Here is a 22,868-nt window from a genome sequence, read left to right as displayed (position 1 = left end):
GGTCATTTCTCCATCTGTCTATTAAATATCTTTTATACTTCAAGGATCAGTACAAATGCTACCTTCCCTGTGAAACAGTCCCTGATTCATCCAGACAGAATGAACTGTTCCTTTTCATGGGGGCTTAAAACAGTTCAACATAGACCTTATTTTGTCATATTTTCTTTTACCTTGTATTATAAAATAGATTACAGTCATTTCCTTCACTAGCATGTGAGTTTTCCAAAGGTAGAGAGTGCATTGTTCACCAGTCTCCCTCATCTTCCTTGCACAGAGTACCTGAATTATACTACAGTACAGTCAGTCTACTTTGGCTTTATGGCTTCTTGCTTTCCTCAAAACACCCCAAACCAGAAACAGTGAAAAGAGAGAAGAAACTTAAGACAAACATGTGAGATGCATAAAAGAATGGCTTCATTCTTTGCATTCCTTATTTGGAATGCCCACTGCTGATCTCCATACAGTTTTGTCATTGATTGTTATTAGTGAGAGCAAATGTTAGAAAGCACGTAAAGGCAAACAATGGAAAAAACCCACCACACATCATGCAAAAAGTCTGTGATTTAGAGCTATTCTCAAAGCTGCCTTTAGCTTCAACTTTAATAGCAAAATCAGTACCATCAAAGCCAACACAAGACATACTTGCTCTGCTTTATTATATGTGCAAAAATACGTGTTACCTTCAGATTGAGTTAAGTATCTATCTGCTGGGTGTTTCTAGGTGAGGTATGTATCTTTTTTGAGGCATAGTTTAAATCAAGTGGTGAAGTTTGGATTTCAGATTTGATGTTTGTGTATTTATTTGTTGGCAGCTTCCAGATATGTGGATTCCCGAGTTTACAAGGAGAAGGCTCTGACACTGTATTCTGTCTCTGTTAGAGGGATGCCTCAGTCTCTTTCAGTATGTCAAGTACAGTACCTCTATTATATTGCATTGTCTTAGGTAGGTCTACTCCCCCATCTCCCACTTTCCTAGCCTATAGTTTACTCATCCTGGATATATGGACCAGTCAACTAGCATCTGTGGTATCTTTTAAGAACTCATATTATTAAAATTTATAAAAATATTTATGTAATTAATTGGTTTACTGTCATAATACATTAATATGCTCCACTCAGGTTCTGTTAACACTCCTACCAGAGGGATCTTGTTGGTTCTCGTCCTGTTATACCACTGTGTTTCATCAGGTCCTTTTGGAAGCAGCCAAACACAAACTCTACTTTTATATATTCATTCCAAACTTATTATTATCCTGCCTTCTTTAGGGACGCAATATCTGTATCTTATCTTTGTAAACTCCTTCAGGAAAGGAATGTATCTTTTCTATCAAAAGTATGGCGAATGTCATCTGCGAATAGATGACAGTGCCTTTTGAAGATTGTAAGCATTGTTAGGTATAAATTCTAAGCTTGGGAAAGGATGAAATTTAAAAAGACTAGCTGGAAGTCACTAAATTCTAGTCATACTAGAATTGTAGATGATGAAACTACTTCTAAATAATTTCTCCAGATCACCAAAATCATCTGAGAGCCCAGACTACACAGCGTCTAATACCCATCCATACTTGTCACACTCCCCATGTTTTCAAACATTTCTACTCCAAGCCTGCTGCTGAGCTCCTAGTCTCTGCTTGTTTCTTTGTTACACCTTTTCCTTTCACAGTTGGCTTTCCTATCCCAGTTGCTACTTCTCTTGACTGGGATACTACATCATTGTGAAAAAGGAGATAACAGAAGAAATTCACCTTTAAGTGACAGCTGCCACCAGCACACAGAAGCACTCACTCAAGATGGCTTAAAGGAGACAGTGACTAAATGTATGACTGGAAAACAGAGCAATTCAGACAAGTGTGAAAGGAATTAATATTTTCTAATAATTCCTCCAAGATGACTAGTTGCTGATTAGTGTATGCTGATTTAATTATTTTCAAAACTATTTTTGGAGAGGAAGGAGGTATGAAGCAAGAAGGGAAAAGGGAGATTGTTTTTAGAACCCCTAATTAATACAAGTGCCTGCTTTCAGAAAAGCCTTCATTTGAGCTATTCCTTTCCACTTTTTCCTGTTGGGTGCCTGATGATTTAGAATTCTTGGTTTTGGCAGCAACCCAAAAAGACAGAACTACAAACTTGCACATCAGAAATAAAAAGCATCATGATTTGAAATAAAAACCAAAACAGACTAAAACAAAAAATACAAGCAGCAGCAAAATCACTGAACCTAACTCACGGCATCTTTCTGAAGACAGGGAGGTTAGTTGGTTAAATGTGACAGTGATCTAGGAGTCCTGTCCCAGCTCTGACAGCTCCAGTGTTTAAGAATGCACATCCAGAAGCAGCAATGTAGGAAACCATGGCAGCCAGGACCTAACTGCTGCTGCCTGGGCCGCCCTGCTCCAATCAGCACAGGTTTCCAGAGGTGCTGTTCTCTGGAACTCTCAGTGAGAGAGACAAAGAAATAGAACATGTTTAGAAACCAAGCAGAAAATGGACGGGAATACAATACCTGGAAAGTTTATCAAGCATGTTGACAAGTTTCATGGCTTCATATTCTTTTTGTTCTTCTGTCATTTCATCTATAAGGTTTGGCATTGGTTCCTCTAAATGACCAGTGATAAGATTAATGCTACAAAAAGAAAAAAAAGTTATGCTGTATGTTTTAAAATATTTCTCTTTCTATACTTTTCTGGTCCAAGTTGTAAGTTATAATAAGAAAGAGTTTAATTGCCAAAAAATTGGCATTAATAGCAATTTATGATATAGAACTATCAGATTTTTTTTTTTAAATTTACTTTCCTAGTAATTTGCTTTGGGAAATGGGTATTACTATTGTTTTTGAAAAAGTAAAACTAACTTGCCAACTTAAAAAAACATGTAAGACACAGCTGCTTTTTAAAAATATAAAATTTGGTGCCGTTAGGGTAAATATCCTTGGATGCACAGCTTATTCATTAACTATAAGAGGATAAATTATTTCAGAGAGGAAAAAATTCATTTTGTAATACAGCATAAAATAAGTGTATCAAAAAAAATTGGGAAAATGATGCCCGAGAGGCTGGAATCTGAAAATGAAAACAAGCCAATTTATAATCTCAGGGAATTAGTCCATTAGTGAGACCACAGAAGGCAATGAGTGTTTAAATAAAAGATAAAGCAGAAGAACAATTTTAATTAGATTTGATTTGACCTAGATAAAAAGAAATGAAATCTAACCTACTAGGAGAAAGGTATATAACCTGGCTTTCTGGAAATAAGTTTAATAAAGTACTTAAAATGAATATATTCCATAAACTTTGTATGAAGTTCTAATACCAAATAAGCTAGCCTCATAGATAAAAGCCACACTATTTCTTTAAGAAAGTGAAATAAAAGGTAATTCTTCCAATGGCTGCTAAATATCTATAAATCAAACCATTTCTGGAGAAATGGACAACCAATTACAGAATTTTGTCCTAGCCAAGTACAGATGGTTTGTTTTTAATAATGAAATGAAATATCCCTGCAAACAGTAAATTGCTAATAAATGCTTTGAAGGGTCTACAAACTCAAATGCTTTCAGGGGTCAGGCCTTCAGGATAAGCAAATGAATGAACTGGTCCAGTATTAACAATGTGGTGTGTTGGGACTGGAGTAAACTGGAGACTAAAATGCTAGTCTAAACAGAACAAAATTCATATGGGCCAAAACAAAGACATTGTGATCAATTAGGTCCTCTGTTGGTGATCTTTAGATTTTTACTTGAGCAAATTAACTGTACTGACCAGGGCTTTCCCTATATGGAGTAAGGGCTAGACCACTAAGCACTATTATCTATTACTAAAAGACTTCCTTTTCTTTTGCTACATTCCTCAAGAGGCTACAGGACATAGAGATTCTTGTGAAAGGACTCAGTGTTCACTGTCATCAAAAACCGATCTAAAACATCTGTTTTGCCATTCTTGCATAAGACCTATGTCTAGAGCCATGTTAAAAAAACTTTTTTTCCTTCAAATATATAAAATAGACAAAAGTTAGAACTGCCCTGGTAGAAGAGACAGAGATGGCCAAGAGCCCCCTCTATTTGTCTGCTCTCGTAAGGGAGCCCTAAGGCACTTTTAGGAACTCTGGCACTCGGGAAAGTCTGAAACCCATAGGCTTGTCCATGATGCTTAGCTTTGGCCGAGTATTAGAATCACTTGGGAAACTTTAAATAAAAGGCATGGGCCTCACCTGAGAACAACTAAATCTGTATTTTTTTTTTTTTTTAAGTTTTCCAGCCCTGGCTGGAGCATCATCTCACAGCACAGAAGTTACCAGTTTGATCCCCAGTCAGGGAACATACAGGAAGAGACTGATGTTCCTGTCTCTCTCTCACTCTCTCCCTTCCTCTCTCTCAAGTCAATATCAGTTAAGAACCACTGGGCCAGAGTGCCCACTTCAGACACTCAATGTGTGCTATTTCCTCTCCCTGTTTTCAGGTGTTCATGAAAAAAGAGAAAAAGGCCTCTAGTAACAAAAACACTGATGGGGTCATCATAATTCCCCAAAGTCAAGAACAAAGTGGATCCAGACAAGGCTTCAGAAAACTCAAAATGTAATTCCACCAACCATCTATTATTTGCTTAGGCATGTAACAACAGGACATGTTTTTACTGGTTTCTCTACTGCCACCTGCTAAATTAGAAAAACAACTAGTCTTATAAATAATAAGTAAATGTGCTTATTTATAGGCATATACCACTTCCCAAGCAGACAAAGGAAATCAAGTCTTAGAAGAAAGTATGAGGGAAGGTAGTAGATGTATTAACTATGCATGCTCATTTTGTCCCTTGAATGAAGGCTTCTCTCCTAAAGGTCCAAAGAGAGGTGATCTAAAAAGTCAGATCCACAGACTGTTCTAGAAAACTGTATTAGGAGGACACACTGGTAAAATCTGTGGTACTGTGGATACCAAGGCATACAAAGGTCAGATGTCCAGCATGCCTGGATCAGGGCACATTTGATTCTTTTCTTGATTCTTTTAGGGGTTTAATGGCATTGACATTCATTTTCCATAAGCTAACCTTAAGTCCTCTACTACTACAATGATTTAATGGCTTGTTCTGAAATTAGGTACTAAGTCACAAAATTTTTGCTCACTGAACTTAAAAGCAGTAGCCAGAAATTAATTTTTATGGAGTAAGAACGTATCCTTTATCCATGGAGTAAAACATCGCAACCCCCCAAAATCACTCCAGTGATTCAGGTTTTATTTTTTCCTTTAAAAACATCACCCCCTGGGGGTTAGTTTTATTTTGTTCCAAGACATTGAGTCTTAAGATGCTTTAAGTATACTAATTATGGGGATATTTTCTTGGGAATTATATAGTTATCATGATTTTCCCCATCTCATTTCTGATCTCTTCCTTCCTCTTCCAGCACCCCACTCCTATGATTCTATTTGTCTTCCAGTTAGGTGACAAGAAGTATCTAAACTCTTATCTGTGGCATTTCACTAAGAATTCTGTATTACATGGGGCCATTTATAAGCTGACATCAGCGATGGGCCTAGAGACAAAAGGATTAAGACATACTGAAAAAGGATGAGCAAATGAACATTTGCATAAAAACAAATATATTTGCTCTTTCTTCAAATTGTTGATATACTTGGCTATCAATAGCACTAGGTCACTTAACAAAAAAGAGCTACTGAAAGTACCTGAGCTCTATGACAGTTAACATCAATCTAAAAACAGTGTGGATTGGCCCCTGGCTGGTTGGCTCAGTGGTGGAGTGTTGGCCTGGTGTGTGGAAGTCCCAGGATTGATTCCCAGCCAGGGTGCGCAGTGGAGGTGCCCAACTGCTTCTCCACCTTTCCCCTCTCCTTTCTCTGTGTCTCTTTCCCTCCCTCAGCCAAGGCTCCACTGGAGCAAAGTTGGCCCGGGTGCTGAGGATGGCTCCATGGCCTCCCCCTCAAGCGCTAGAATGGCTCCAGCCACAACAGAGCAACGCCCCAGATGGGCAGAGCATTGCCCCCTGGTGGGCATGCCAGGTGGATCCCAGCTGAGCATATGCCGGAGTCTGTCTGCCTCCCTGCTTCTAACTTTGGAAAAATACAAAACAAACAATACCAGTGTGGACTAAATTTTGCTCAAAGTATTCTGGCTGAATAAGTGACTACAATGCCCCATCCCTACAGAACTAGGCAGGTAAGAGGAATAAACAGAATATGTTGTCAAAACAAGAAAGCTTATGCCTGGTAGGAAGGGGATCATAGCCACTCAGCTCTGTAAGTCGGTTGCTATGTGAGAATTTGAACTTCCACTTTTCAAAAGGAGCTGAGAATCCAAATTTTCACATAAAATATCTGAATTCTAACTGCTGGAAAATAATTATTTTAAGCAGTACTATGGAAAATAAATAAAAATGGGGAAACCCAAATAACCAATCCAACATAAAGGAAATCAAGCAGAATCTACTTGTGGGCTAAATCAAACCCAGGGGCTGGCAATTTGCAACCTCTAGGAAAGGAATCAGGTTGTTGGGAAAACACATTTGATAATCCAGACTAGAAAAGAAGGGGTCAGGTGGAGTGGGAAAGGAGACATTATCTGCAAATGAAGCTAGAAATGTCTTTCCAGGAAAAACTCCCCAGAATATTTGTTACCCCCAAAAGAACACAAGAGCAGGGTGGAACTTTACCATACCCTGATTCTCTTGAATTCCATCCTCTTAACTCCATTCCCCAACTACAAGTGGAGCTTGATGAGAGCAGGAACCCAATCATTTGGTATCCCAATGCTGACACAGGCAGACTAAATAAAAAAAATCTACTCAACAAATCAAACAATTAATTTACTCAACAAAAATCTACTGACTACAATGTGCCACACACTCTTCTGGGGACAGCTCAATGAAAAAAAAAATCAAAATAGATGAAAAAAAAATCTTTCTCTGAGCTTATCTTCCAGTGGGGAAAACAGAATGAATAATTGTATGGTATGCTAGAAGTGTTATGGAAAAAAGAACAATGTAAGGAAGTGTGAGGTGGAGGGGTGATGGTAGGGCATTGCAATTTTTAGTAAGAAAATAGAACAGGCTTCACTAAGATGATGATAGCTAAGTAAAGACTTGAAGTAGCCTGACCAGGTGGTGGCACAGTGGATAGAGCGTCAGGAATGGGATACGGAGGACCCAGGTTTGAGACCCCGAGGTCGCCAGCTTGAGTGAGAGCTCATCTGGCTTGAACATATGAGAAAGCAATCAATGAACAACTAAGGTATTGCAACGAAAAACTGAAGATTGATGCTTCTCATCTCTCTCCGTTCCTGTCTGTCCCTATCTATCCCTCTCTCAGACTCTCTGTCCCTGTAAAAAAAAAAAAAGACTTGAAGTAGGTGAGAGAGTAAGGTATATCAATGGTATGGCGGTTCCTCAAAACATTAAACAAAGAACTACATTTGATCAAGCAATTCTGCTCCTGGGTATATACCCAAAAGAAATGAAAGCAGGGATATGAATAGATTTGTCCACCCATGTTCATATAGCAACATTACAACAGCCCAAAGATAGAAACAACCCAAGTGTCTACTGGCAGAAGAATGGATAAACAAAATATGGTCTATACCATGGAGTGTCATTCATCCTTAAGAAGGAAGAAAATTTTGACACATGCTACAATACAGATAAATCTTAAAGACATTATTCTAAGTGAAACTAGCCAGTCACAAAAGGATATTGTCTATTTCACCTATATGAGGTTCTTAAAATAGTAAATTTTGTACTATGTATACTTCTCTCCCTCTAAAATAAGGCAAAATGAAGAGCATAATAAAACTTGCTTTGCCTACCTCAAAAAACAGCAACAACAAAAACACATAAACTTTCAAGTCAGGCCACCAACCACTCATGAACTATGTATCCTACACAAGAACCTGAAATCACTGAGCTTTAGTTTCCTCTTCTGTAAAATGGGGATAATATTATCCCAAAGCGTTGCTATGAAGATTACATGAGATAGTATCAGAAAAATTCTTAGAATAGTACCTGGCACATAGCAGACACTCAATAAAAACCAGCTACCATATTTCCCCATGTATAAGATGCTCCCATGGATGTACCTTAATTTTGGGGCCTGAAATTTGAAAAAAAAAAAAAAGTACATAAAGTTACTGAACTCAAGTTTTATTCACCATAAAATTCATACAACTCCTCATCTGCACAAAAAAGCAGGAAATGCAAGTAAAAAAATCTACAACCACTGTATAAAATGCACTCAGTTTTTAGACCCCAAATTTTTCAAGAAGGATGACTCTTATACATGGGGAAATACAGTATTATTATTAGTGTAAGTGAGCCACTTGCTAAGAAATAAGCAAGCATGGATGCTACACTGAGTTTATTCCAATGGTTTTCAACATTTTTACACTTGGGGACCAGTGAAAATAGGAGGATTATTTTGGGAACTGCTAAGGCAGAAATCACCCTGAGCATAAACAAATCTAAGATCACTGGGTCTATAATCTTCATACAACATCAGGGTGACTAACTCTTTTGTAGAATGGCCCAAAATTTCTGGTGGACTGGTCCATGAACTGGCGGTTGAAAAAACACTGCATTAAATCATCACTAAGGAGCTGCATTTACAATCTTCATTAACTAAAGAAGCCACACATGCAACAACTAGGTATTTTGTGCAGTTTCCTATAGATGAATTGAGATATAAGATATTTTGAAGAGACATCCGTTAATGGTAGCTGAGGCTGAAAATGTCTCAAGCAGTTTGAGAATTATCATAAAAATATAACAGTAATTCCACATTAAACAAGATGGGAAGTTACAAAACATCTTTTTTTTTTTTTTTGTATTTTTCTGAAGTTAGAAGCAGGAGGCAGTCAGACAGACTCCCTCATGTGCCCGACTGGGATCCACCCAGCAAGCTCACTAGGGGATAATGCTCTGTCCATCTGTGGCATTGCTCTGTTGTGGCCGGAGCCATTCTAGCGCCTGAGAAGGAGGCCATGGAGCTGTCCTCAGCGCCCAGGCAAACTTTGCTCCAATGGAGCCCTGGCTGCAGGAGGGAAAGAGAGAGATATAGAGGAAAGAGAGAGGAACGGGTGGAGAAGCAGATGGGCATTTCTCCTGTGTGCCCTAGCCCAGAATCGAACCCAGGACTTCCACACACTAGGCCAACGCTCTACTGCTGAGCCAATGTGCCAGGGCATAAAACATCTTAACCCAAGTTTTCTCATGCTATTAATAGTGCAGCAAGAACTAGGGTATGTGGTGTCAATCTTTCATTTGTTTATCAAATATTTACTAAGTGTCTATCATGTATCAACCCTAAAAATATATGTACTGAATATATAAATACCATATTGTATCTCTAGGCAATTAAAAGATTCCAAATGTCTCTTTAAATTACAGTGGTTTTTAAGTGTTTCCTATGTTGGGTTTTTGGATTAAGATTGATTCTTCATTATAAAAGATAGAGCTGAATTTAGATTCCGTTTCATGCCAGCTTACTGTAGATAAGTTCTAGTTCCTAGAAATGCTAGTTTAATCCATCATATGTAAATATACCATTATAGCTCAAATGAGGCAAAGGAAAAATCTTCAAGTCCTGGTTTCTGGCTCATTTAGTTCAACAAATATTAAAAACAAAGATCTTTTATTTGTATAGCCATGACATACTGAGACAATTATAATGGGATCTGACTTAAGTATAACAAACTTTGACAAATAAAAGAAAAAAAAGAGCTTTTGTCTTGTGCTAAAGAAACTATCAAAACAGCTGCCACCAACAGCTACAGCTGAGAGAAATCTAGTCAAGAAGGCAATATCCAAATTGCTTAGTATAATGATTTTAAGCTTCTGGATGTGATCATGAGCTAGTGCAGCGGTTCTCAACCTGTGGGTCGCGACCCTGGCGGGGGTCGAACGACCAAAACACAGGGGTCGCCTAAAGCCATCGGAAATACAGGTTGAGAACCGCTGAACTAGTGTGAAGTATGTATTAAGGTTGTAAGGAGGTACTTTAAAGTTTTGCCCACTTTGGCTTTAAAGACACCTCTTTGGACCCCTAGGCTCCTAGATATTCAGCCTGTAAGCCACTGGTCTAAAATGAGCCAAATGTCATTAAATATACATCTTTCAACTGACATTTAGGATGATGGATAAATCCTGTCAGTTATACCATATAAACAGCTTAGGGGCCTTCAAGTTCAGAGACATAAAAATAGGCATAAAAATTAGAATTTACAAATTTCGTTTCTGTTTGATACAATATCAAAGTTTATATGAAAACTTTTTACAAATATGGCAAGACATACACCAAAAACCTGTGTGGCATTTAACTTGATTCTATGAGTATATTCTGCCTAAGTGTGATAATTACAGAAAGCCATTTCCAGTCCATTAAATACACTTATTTTGACACAAAAAGGATTGTTGTGATATTATTAACTGTCTCCCATAGCCCACATGTAAGCTCCATACAATTCTTGGTTTAGATTCCACTAAAGGATTACAGGTTACCTTGGTGCATTCATCAGAATCCACTTACATTTTTTACATTGGGACTAGGGCCAACGGGATGAAGGGTGATTTCTCTGCTACTGCCAATACTAGCAACTATTGTGAATAAATGCATCATAAGAAACGCTGACCCTGATCCTATGAAAACTGGAGGACAATCGGGGGTAGGAGAGTAAAGGATTCTTTCAGACACTGATTTTATAAGCTTCATTAGATTGGTAGAAAGTTTTCATAACAATTTTTAGGGAAAAAGTTATTTGAGCTCTGTGGATCACTCCCTAGAACACAAAGGATTGCCTTGCTTGTAAAGTACTTTATTCACCACTACTTCCTACAAGGACCATCTAAATAAGCATTTTAAATTAACAAATTAACATCCCATCACCCTGTTTCACCTTTAAGTAGGAAGATTTAAGAAAAAAAAAAAAAACCAGAACAGATGGGAAACACATTCATACTTGTAATGAGCAATGTTTAAGAGACACAAGATTTCACAATGGTGACTATTCTGACCATAGTAACACACCATTCCTATGAACAGTGTAGGACAGGTCCAAAGGTTGAAGAAGATTAGGGCAGTAAGACCCAAGTATAAAATATTCCTATGACAGAAAGCCAAGACAATAACCATATCAAACATCATGGTGAGTTAAACAAATGTTGCTCTACTGAAATCTAGCATGTTTATTTCCCATACCATTGGGAGAGACCCAGTGTTCTTATATTTTCTCTAAGCTCTTTCTTGTGATAGTAGCATTCTGGTGCTTGCTAGCCATAGGACCATTACCATTATAGAAGTCATCTATCAAACAAAAGCAACAATATACACTGTGTTGCATCATTATCAACCATCCACAAGTACTCAAGTCATCCAAGTTGACTGTGTCTACATCCTAATAATGCCTAATGTAATTTCTACCTTCAATTAATATGAGACTTCTCAAGTGGTATATTTTAGCATCTCAAATGGAGATAAAATATTAAACTGATTTGGAAAATATAGTTTATAAAATGGAAAGGCCAAGAGCGAGCAAGACTAATTTATAATTAAATTATATATAATTAGGAAAAAAATTAAAGTATGATCTCTTTATTTTGACTTCAAATACTTGATAGAGATGCCAAATTTTTAACATCTAAATGGTGGCATTTTAAGAACTTACTACTTAGAGTCACTGCTAGCATATTCCCCCAGACTTTTTTTCTAGGATTCTCCCTAAAAGATCCTGCTGAGGCTGACAGCACTGGGGATGCTAAAAGTAATGCTACCTACTCAGACCCAATTTGCCAAGAACACAGGCAATATAATTCCTGCTTAATTAGGGAATAACCTTTTCTTTTACCTCTGACAATTCATTTCTTTCATGTCAAAAGGGCACAATTTAAACTAGAAAAGGGGGGGGGTTGCTAATTTTTCAGATAATGATTTTCTATCCTTGACCAACTACTACATGACTCATCACATTCTATAAGACTGTTAGTAGAAAACATAGTATGTCAACATCATTGATGCCAAAAGGTAATTACCCTTTTAACATTCAGTAATAGAAACCAGTTTGCTCAAACTACTCCTAATAACTGGAAACTATGAAATTTACCTGGGATGGGGGTTGAGAGGGCAATGAAAAGGCTGGGGAGGGAACAGAAGGAAGTAGAGGTGGTTTGTTTGGGGACAGAGAAGAATTAGTGTCTTTGATTTGTATGGTCTAACTCAAGGAAGATTTGACAGTCTCCGGTTTGCCTATTCAGTGCACTAATGCCTCTGTTTAAAGGCGATTCCCTCCATGTTTGACTAAAATTTACTGTGGAGCCAAAGTTCTTTCCCTTTGCTAGTAATGTGCCTGCTGCTTTACTGACTCATAGGGCATTTATACAAGGGGAAGATCAGAATGTATGGGACCTACATTTAGCTTTCTGAGAAAGACTGATATTTCAAATAACCAATTTAAATACTTGATCTTGGTTATACCTTCTAAAATCTCAACAAATAGAAAGGAAAGCAAAAAGGAAGCAATAATACTTTTAAAGGATATGATAGTAGATATAGAAGCACCATCTCTCTCAACACTGGGAACAGGATAATAAGCATGTTGAAAATAATCATGCAACAGAACATTTCTTGCAATTATTACCGTTCCTCAATCACTTGAAGCCACTCTCTAAGGCATGAGCTATAAAACTGCTTCTAAAACACTATTAAACAGAAAGCTTCCAAATCCACAAAAGAAAAAAAAAAAACACTTGGAAATGAGAGACGAAGGAAGTGAAAGGCAAATAACAACTCAAAGTCACAGACAGAGTTAGGTGAAGAGAAAGCTGATACTATACTTTGGTTTTGCATTTTTGTATTCTTCAGTGTCTGTGTCCTCGTCCTCTGAGTACCAATTATCTCCTCTTCCTCCAGCCAAGAGGCCCCTGGCCGCCAGCAGTCCCGCAGCGTTCCCATAGCCAGTGTATTTCAGCAGGCTATCCACTGCAAAAACAAAGTCAGTTTGAGACAGGGATCCTTGGGTGCAACACTATCAATACTGACCACTCAGCAACATAGGGAGGTTAGGGGTATATGGGGATAAATCTTAAAATTGAGAGTTTTTCAAAATGTGGTAGTGGTTACATTGAACTACCTACAAATTCTCTTATATGCTCTGAGGACCAAAAGCCTTTTTTCCCCAGGTTTCTGAAATTCAAAGAGAACTGATCTGAATATACAGTGTGTCCGTAAAGTCATGGTGCACTTTTGACTGGTCACAGGAAAGCAACAAAAAGACAACAGAAATATGAAATCTGCACCAAATAAAAGGAAAACCCTCCCAGTTTCTGTAGGATGATGTGGCAGCATGTGCAGATGATGACGTAATACCGTGTAGTATACAGCATAGCAGCCAACGGCCATGCCAGTCGAGATGTGGACGGTACAGAGGAAAGTTCAGTGTTCTGTGGCTCGCTAAATTCAAATCTGTGACCAAAGTGCAATGTGAATATCGGTGCGTTTATAACGAAGCGCCACCACATAGGAATAACATTACTCGGAAGGGATAAGCAGTTGAAGGAAACCGGCAGTTTGGTGGAGAAACCCCATTCTGGTAGGCCATCAGTCAGTGACGAATCTGTAGAGGCTATATGGGACAGCTACCTAAGGAGCCCTAAAAAGTCTGTGCGTGAGCCCACATCGAACTGCAGTGAATAGGTATGAAACTGGGAGAGTTTTCCTTTAATTTGGTGCAGAATTCACATTTCTATCGTCTTTTGTTGCTTTTCTGTGACCAGTCAAAAGAGCACCATGACTTTACGGACACACTGTACTTTGTGGCAGGAGGGTGGCCTCTGTGATTGCTATGACCAGGCCATTGGTAAAGGTGGTGTTTTAAAGTTTTTGTTCACAAATCTTGTTTCTTTATCCAGTTTTAGAGAAATAATGATTAGAAAATGGAGTTAATGAAGGTCAGACTGAGATTTTACCAATATAGCTTGTCATATAAAATTTTTTTTATATCCTTTATAGGAAAGAAAATAAGAAAGCTTAAGAATATTATCAAATAGGACAGGCTAAGTCACTGCTTTTTAAAAAGAAGTCAGTAACAGCCTGACCAGTGCTGGCACTGAAGTCCCAGGTTTGAAACCCTGAGGTCACTGGCTTGAACACGGGTCACTGACTTGAGCGTGGGATCATAGACACGATCCCATCCATGGTTGTTGGCTTTATCCCAAGGTTGCTGGCTTGGCTGGAGCTTCCCCCCTCCACTCACCACCAAGGTACATAGGAGAAGCAATCAATGAACAACTAACGTGCCACAACTATGAGCTGATGCTTCTTATCTCTTTCCCTTCCCCTCTCTCTTGCTAAAAAAATAAATAACAATAAAAAGTCAGCAATAATGTATATATGAAAGCACATGGAATCCAATGAAAAAGGAGGCCCAAGGGTTAAAATTGGCTGGATTTCAATAATTTTCAAATTTATTAGCTGGTTGACCTTATTTTGCAACTCTGCCCCAACTTACTAACGTGGAGAATTAAAATAATAATACCTTACAGGTCAATACATGCAGAGTGCTTAAAATAAGAGTCTGGCACAAAGTTTTCCTTAGTAATATTAGGTAAAATAATCATTGATTATTTTTGACTTTTTTTATTTTATTTTTTTTTAATTTTTTTTGGTATTTTTTTTGAAGCTGGAAACGGGGAGAGACAGTCAGACAGACTCCCGCATGCGCCCGACCGGGATCCACCCGGCACGCCCACCATGGGGCAACACTCTGCCCACCAGGGGGCGATGCTCTGCCCCTCCGGGGCGTTGCTCTGCTGCGACCAGAGCCACTCCAGCGCCTGGGGCAGAGGTCAAGGAGCCATCCCCAGCGCCTGGGCCATCTTTGCTCCAATGGAGCCTTGGCTGCGGGAGGGGAATAGAGAGACAGAGAGGAAGGAGGGGGTGGGGGTGGAGAAGCAAATGAGCGCTTCTCCTATGTGCCCTGGCTGGGAATCGAACCCGGGTCCCCCGCACGCCAGGCCGACGCTCTACCGCTGAGCCAACCGGCCAGGGCCTATTTTTGCCTTTCTTAACCCAAACAAGCCCCAATGAAGCATTTGGTGCAGTTCCTCTGTAAGTACTGCCTTGCTTGTCATCAATGTAAGATGATTAGTTCTAAGGGAAGGAGACACATACTACTCTTTCAGGGAAACCCTGCACTGTAGGAATTTTTCTTTGTGTATATGATTTCTCAGTACCTTTACGGAAGATACTGAGCAATCACTAGCAGCTTTATTTAGGAGCTCTTTTTTTTTTTTAGGTACAATTTCCAGGTGAACATTAAAGTACTCAATCAAAAGATAAAAATGGGCAAAATTTACTTAACCTTTCAAAAAGTGGCAACCTAAAGACAACTAAGGAAACAACACATAACACTCTTATATGTGTAAAGCCTTAGTAAAATATACACCTGAAATACTATTTTAATTCAGATCACTAGCTTCAAAAAAAGACAATAAAGCTGGAGAAGATTCAGAGGAGGCCAATTAAAATGACTTTAGAGGCCCTGGCCGGTTGGCTCAGCGGTAGTGCGTCGGCCTGGTGTGTTGAAGTCCTGGGTTCGATTCCTGGTCAAGGCACACAGGAGAAGCGCCCATCTGCTTCTCCACCCTTCCCCCTCTCTTTTCTCTCTTTATCTCTCTCTTCTATCCTACCCCCTCAGTCAAGGCTCCATTGGAGCAAAGTTTGCCCGGGCACTGAGGACAGCTCCATGGCCTCTGCCTCAGGCGCTAGAATGGCTCCGGCCGCAATGGAGCAACACCTCAGATGGGCACAGCATCGCCCTCTGGTGGGTACGCCAGGTAGATCCTGGTCAGGCGTATGCGGGAGTCTGTCTTGACTGCTTCCCCACTTCTAATTTCAAAAAAGTACCCCCCCCCCAAATGACTTTGTGAACTTGAAAGGGGCAGTGGATGGGGAAATGGGTGGGTATGTAAAGGGGAGATATATGATAAGAGCATGAAATCATGAAAGGCCTAGATAGGATAAATAGTCCAGGACAGTTGTTCATTAAATTTTCAAACACCTGAACTACAGGGTACCTGCCTTGACACTGAAATCAAAAGAAAGGCCTGATTTCAAAGAATATATCAAGCTGATGAAACTTGTGCAAAAGGAAACATGGATTAATAATAAAGTAGATTAAATAAGGTTTCAACTATTTGCTACCTTACAACAACCTACTGGTGTCCTGGCCAGACAGCTCAGTTGGTTAGAGCATTGTCCTGATATGCCAAGGTTATGGGTTCCATCACGAGTCAGGGTACATACAAGACTCAACCAATGAATGTATGAATAAGTTGAATAACAAATCGATGTCTGTCTGTCTCTTCCTCTCTAAGATCAATTAAAAAAACCCATTGATAACTATGGTTTCTTTGGTAATAATTCTCAGTGGAAGCTCAATAAAAGCATATTAGAACTTAATGAGAGATCATGGTGGTATAATTTGAAAGCCCTCTGAATAAATCTGATATATTCTCTCTTGCCATCAGTACCTCCACAAGATGAAGTGGTTTAGATAAATTAATGAATTCTTAATAGTTATTAGGGAAAGTGAATATCCAGTGCATATAGGTATTTTTAATATTCATGGAGTCAGGTATGACCTTAATGACACAAAGTCACTGATGCCAAAAGATCATAAATCTGAATCCACATGGCACTGATAAGCATTTCTGATAGGTTTTATTTTTATTTATTTTTCTTTTTTTTAATTGATTTTAATTTATTGTATTTACATAGATTCTAGTGTTGCCCCGAATGCATCCCCCCCCCATATTCCCCTCAACATCTCCCTTGCCCCCCTCTCCATAGCGCCCTCCCCCCTTCCCTTCAGGTTTATTCCACCCTATCATCCCCCTTCCCTCTGGTCCTTTTTTTTGTTTGTTTAAAATTTTTTTATTTTATTTATTTATTTTTAGAGAGGAGAGAGAGAGACAGAGAGGGAGAGAGAGGAGAGAGAGAAAGAGAGAGAGAGAAGGGGGTAGGAGCTGGAAGCATCAACTCCCATTTGTGCCTTGACCAGGCAAGCCCAGGGTTTCGAACCAGCAACCTCAGCATTTCCAGGTTGACGCTTTATCCACTGCGCCACCACAGGTCAGGCCCTCTGGTCCTTTTGATCTCTCCTCTGTCTCAATTCCGTTCCTCAGTTTACAATGTTAATTGGATTCCTCAAATGAATGAGGTCATATGATATTTTTCTTTTTCTGTCTGGCTTATTTCACTTAACATAATAGTTTCCAGGTCCATCCATGTTGTCACAAAAGGTAAGATTTCCCTCTTTTTCATGGCCCCATAGTATTCCATTGTAAAATGTACCACAGCTTTTTAATCCACTCGTCCGCTGACGGACACTTGGGCTGATTCCAGATCTTCGCTATTGTGAACAATGCTGCCATAAACATGGGGGTGCATTTCTCCTTTTGAAACAGTGTAAACTAAAATGCTTTTGCACAGCTAAAGACAATAAGAACAGAATAAAAAGACAAACTACACAATGGGAGAATATATTCGACAATACATCTGATAAGGGGTTAATAACCAAAATTTATACAGAACTTGTAAAACTAAACACCAGGAAGTTAAACAATCCAATAAAAAAAAGGCAAAAGAGCCTGACCAGGCGGTGGCGCAGTGAATAGAGCATCAGACTGGGTGCTGAGGATCCAGGTTCGAGACCCTGAGGTCGCCAGCTTGAGCGCGGGCTCTCTGGTTTGAGCAAAAACTCATCAGCTTGGACCCAAGGTCGCTGGCTCGAGCAAGGGGTTACTTCGTCTGCTGAAGGCCCGCAGTCAAGGAATATATGAGAAAGCAATCAATGAACAACTAAGGTGTCACAATGCGCAACAAAAAACTAATAATTGAAGCTTCTCATCTCTCCGTTCCTGTCTGTCTGTCCCTGCCTATCCCTCTCTCTGACTCACTCTCTGTCTCTGTAAAAAAAAAAAAAGGGCAAAAAAAATGAATAGACACTTCTCCAAAGAGAACATACAGATGGCCAATAGGCATATGAAAAAATGCACAACATCACTAATCATTAGAGAAATTCAAATTAAAACCACAATGAGATACCACCTCACACCTGTCAGAATGGCGCTCATCAACAAAACAACACACAATAGGTGCTGGTGAGAATGTGGAGAAAAGGGAACCCTCCTGCACCGCTGGTGGGAATGCAGACTGGTGCAGCCACTGTGGAAAACAGTATGGAGATTCCTCAAAAAATTAAAAATTGAACTCTCTTTTGACCCAGCTAGCCCACTTTCAGGAATATATCCCAAGAACACAGTAGGTTTTGTTTTTAATAAATAAGGATGTTTAGTGGTCCAAAATAGAAATATTCACTGAAATTGTGAAAGTCTAAAGTGAGATATGAATAAATGGTTTAAATGAATATACCTAAAAACAAAATAACAATAAAAGACACAAAATGTAAATAACCACTTATAATGGCTAAAGATGAAAATGTTTTAAAAATTCAGTTTATCAAAGTCCAAAATAGGTTAAAAAGAAGTAAATAGAACACTAAATGACCTGCTTTCTCATGTAGAATATCCTCCTGGAAGCCAATTAATAGAAAAAACAGAAAACAAAACAACCCTAGCACTTTTATGAAAATAACGCTTACTGCTCATTCACTGGAACAAACATTATATACCAACTCTCTGTTGCAAGTAGTCAACCTTTTTATTCCTACCGCCCACTTTTGTATCTCTGTTAGTAAAATTTTCTACCCGCCCACCGGTTCCACAGTAATGGTAATTTATAAAGTAGGGAATTATAAAATTTATAAAGCAGAGTTACAGCAAGTTAAAGCATATAATAATAATTATTTACCAAGTACTTTATGTTGGATTTTCGCTAAGTTTGGCAGAATAAATCTTTATAAAACAACTTACTGTAGTTAAATCTATCTTTTTATTTATCCTTTGGTTACTCTGCTACCACCCACCATGAAAGCTGGAATGTCCACTAGTGGGCGGTAGGGACCAGGTTGACTACCACTGAATTACAAAGACAATTTGAGACACACCTTGCCTTCAAAATAGATGAGGTTATAACCCATTGTTTTAAAATCAAGTGAACTTTTGTTAATAGCATAAAATAATTACAATGGGGTTTGGGGTGGAAAGACAAATGGACTATAAAATCCTCACAGTGAGAACTTCCCTTGTGAAGTTCTGATGGACATACTGTCTTTTCAATCTCTGGTTGGGAATGTGCATGTGAAGGGCTGACTTAAAGTATGCACTGATTTTTGACAGCTCCAGTGGTTGGAACCGTTCAACTCCATGGTGCTAAAGGATCTGCTATATTTGGTAGAGTATTTATAGTTACTTTTTCATCTATTTTCAAATACACCATATAACATCCTGTTTGATACTGGGAATGTAGTAAAAAGGAAAATGGACTGAACTTGGATGGTAAGGTAAGCAGCTAAGGCAAAGAAAAGATATTCTGGTGGTCCTTAAAAGAAAAAGGAACATATACATGTGTTTTTTGTCATAGTGACCACTGATACAGGTTGGTGAAACTGCTGCAGAAGTGAAACAAATAGCATTCGGTCAGAAAGTGGCAAGAACTATGTCAGCATTACTTTATCAAGATGCTAGAGGCCACGATGAGCAGAGGAAAGCAAACAGCAGAACGCTGCCAAGGCAGAGCTGCACTGGTGGTCAAGGCATTCATTACTGCTTACACAAACATGGCTTTTATCACACTCTATGAGAGACAGCTTTTGCTCTTTTACCAGGAAAAAAGAATGATATAGCCATATTCTACCCTGAGACCACTACCCCTTCTCTGATACACAGAAAGACTTATAAACTTTTCCTTCCAAATACTGCAACGTTTAGAAATCCTATACTAGCTTCCTCTAAATACCCTCCCTATTTCCAGTCTCACATCCCTCCACACAACTGCCTGATACATCTTCATAAAGCAAAAATACAATGTTACCATCTTCCTACATAAAACTTCTAATTTCTCCCCTAAAGGCTGAAGCTCAAGCCTGACCAGGCAGTGGCGCAGTGGATAGAGCATCAGACTGGGACACAGAGGATCCAGGTCAGGTCTGAAACCCTGTGGTCACTGGCTTGAGCACGGGCTCATCCAGCTTGAGTGTGGGGTCGCTGGCTTGAGCGTAGGATCATAGAGTGACCCCATGGTTGCTGGCTTGAGCCCAAGGTCGCTGGCTTGAGCAAGAGGTCATCTGCTCTGCTGTACCCTCGGTCACGGCTCATATGAGAAAGCAATTAATGAACAACTAAGGTGCTGCAACGAAGAACTGATGCTTCTCATTTCTCTCCCTTTTTTCTTTTCTTTTTTTTTTCTCTCCCTTCTTGTCTGTCCCTATCTATCCTCCCCCCTCTCTCTGTCACACACACACACACACACACACACACACACACACACACACACACACACACAAAAAGAAAGAAAGAAAGAAAGAAAAAGAAAAAAAAAAGGCTGAATCTCAAGTTCTAAAGCAAGACCCAACATGTTCTTCATTTTCTGGCCTCTACCTTCTCTTCCAAACTCATCTAATTACTCCTACACATTGTATTTCCCCACACCTTGAACTGGTTTCTTTCCTGTACATGAATGACAAGGCTGTTTCCCGTTTCTCTGTCCTCTGAACACTTTCTTTGACCTTCTCCATACCACCCCATCATTCCCTTTTCCAAGCTTCCACAGTAACCTGGCACTTCCTCTTATTGTACTTACCACAGTGCACTGAAATTATTCCTTTACATGCAGAAATCCACAAGGCAATGTACAGTGTGGGGGAAAAGTAGATTTATAGTTGTTCGTATGAAAAATAATATAATAATTAATAAATAATACAAGAATAAACTTTCATGTACTCACAACTGTAAACCTACTTTTGTCCACCCTGTAGTCACCACAGTGAATTCATAGAGCACAAATGTTTGTTCTTTCATTAAATGCTAATGGAGCACCTACTATCTGTAAGGTACTTTATTAACTGCTAGGGACCCAAAGATGAAGAAGGCAATCTCTGACCTAAAGAAACTAATGTCTAGAATGAAAGTTCAACAAATAAAGAGTTACAGCATAGCAAATGTGGCAAGTATTAAAAACAGAGATAAGTAAAACTGATACAAGGGAGAGAATGATGAACTCTGCCCTTGATGATCAGAGATATCTTCACAGAGATGATGCTTAACCTCATTTTCAAGGATAAACAAAACTCACAGTGAAACAAAGATGTGGGAAAGGTATTCCACACAAAAGGAACAGCATCTGCTAAGTCATAAGCATATGCCAAGAAATGGTACCGTAAATTTAGGCAAGAATAAAGAACTCAATATGATTAAGAACACACTGTAGAGGTAGGAATGGAGGGAAAAAATCTGGATTCTACCATGCAGGTAACAAGGAGTCACTAGAAGTCTTATAAGAGGTAATGATAAGATTGTATTTTTAGAACAATCCCTCTGTTAGCCAACTGCAAGACAAATTGAAGAAAACCTGACCAGACACAGAGAGACAGATGACTACTTTAATAGTTTATTAAGTAACACTTAGATTTGGGATTCCCCAGCAAATAGGCTGAAGCAGAAGTCAAGGGAGAGGATGAGATCACTCAGGGAGCAATGTAAAAAGAGAACAGAAAAGAACTCAAAAGAACTCTAAAGAACATTGGCAGGCCCTGGCCAGTTGGCTCAGCGGTAGAGCGTTGGCCTGGCATGCGGGGGACCCGGGTTCGATTCCTGGCCAGGGCACATAGGAGAAGCGCCCATTTGCTTCTCCACACCCCCCCCCCTTCCTCTCTGTCTCTCTCTTCCCCTCCCACAGCCAAGGCTCCATTGGAGCAAAGATGGCCCGGGCACTGGGGATGGCTCCTTGCCCTCTGCCCCGGGCACTGGAGTGGCTCTGGTCTCGGCAGAGTGATGCCCCGGAGGGGCAGAGCATCGCCCCCTGGTGGGCAGGGCCTCGCCCCTGGTGGGCGTGCCGGGTGGATCCCGGTCGGCCGCAGGCGGGAGTCTGACTGTCTCTCCCCGTTTCCAGCTTCAGAAAACAAAACAAAACAAAACAAAACAAAAACAGTGGCAATAAAATGTGGGCAAAGACAAGAGCGAGAAAACCAGACTGAAAAGAAGAGCCAGAGAGAGAGGTAGGTCAAAGAAAATCTAGGTGTGTGTGGTAGCATAGAAACAGAGCTGTTACGAGAAATGTAAGATAAAGGTTAAAAAATATCTACTGCATAATTTGTGAGTTAACCTGTGACCTCACAGAGCATTTTCAATGGGCTCTGGGGGTAGGGAACGGTAATGGAAAGCCTGGCTGGGAGCAAGTGGAAACCAGAGTGGGTAGTAAGGCACTGAAAAGAAAAGCAGGTTTATCTTTCAAAATGCTAAGATGTGATGGACAGTGACATGAAGATGCATATAGGTTGAGGAAAACATAGGGAGAGTTAAAAAACAAAAGAATAAAGGGTAACAACTGATGGAGTGAGCCTTCTGAGAAGACAGGAAGAAAAAAGATCAATAGCAAAGGGATATTGTTTAGCTATGAGCCAAAGAGGCCCCTGTGGCTTGGAGAGAGAGAATGGAACAAAAGTTAAGTTTATAAAGCTTTGTGGGTATAGGCCGAGGGATTTCCAGCCTTATTTATCTCTGCAATTCAGCCCCTACTATAATGCCTAGTACACACGGGGAAGGCATAACTGTGTTAAAGGCAGGGACCCCACAAAAGCAGGGAGTTGTACAAAATTATTTTCTTTTATCGAACCATGTAAGGCCTAACATTAGGCCCCCTTTAGAAGTATATACTTTGCAGGGCAGGTATAAAAGTTTAGATTTGTCAGGTCTCCACAAAATAA

At 39.5% G+C, this 22,868-nt stretch overlaps 1 protein-coding gene across 5 annotated transcripts in view; it reads right to left on the bottom strand.

Moving 5' to 3' along the window:
• RIC8B (RIC8 guanine nucleotide exchange factor B) overlaps positions 1 to 22,868 on the bottom strand; it is a 110,323-nt gene that overhangs the window by 13,454 nt on the left and 74,001 nt on the right. For 4 of the 5 annotated variants that reach the window (XR_010729539.1, XR_010729540.1, XM_066263606.1 and 1 more), the window contains exons 8-9: positions 12,820 to 12,964; positions 2,504 to 2,623 (exon numbers count right to left, since the gene is read on the bottom strand). Coding sequence is in view for 3 of the 5 variants with exons in the window: in XM_066263606.1 (XP_066119703.1) it covers positions 2,504 to 2,623; positions 12,820 to 12,964 (265 nt within the window). In the remaining 2 variants the exon portion in view is untranslated. The remainder of the gene's footprint in view (positions 1 to 2,503; positions 2,624 to 12,819; positions 12,965 to 22,868) is intronic. The other variant, XM_066263619.1, reaches the window with a different exon arrangement.

Source organism: Saccopteryx bilineata, chromosome 1 (genome assembly GCF_036850765.1).
Source record: "Saccopteryx bilineata isolate mSacBil1 chromosome 1, mSacBil1_pri_phased_curated, whole genome shotgun sequence".
Lineage (NCBI taxonomy): Eukaryota > Metazoa > Chordata > Mammalia > Chiroptera > Emballonuridae > Saccopteryx > Saccopteryx bilineata.
This window is presented reverse-complemented; position numbering and strand designations above follow the sequence as displayed.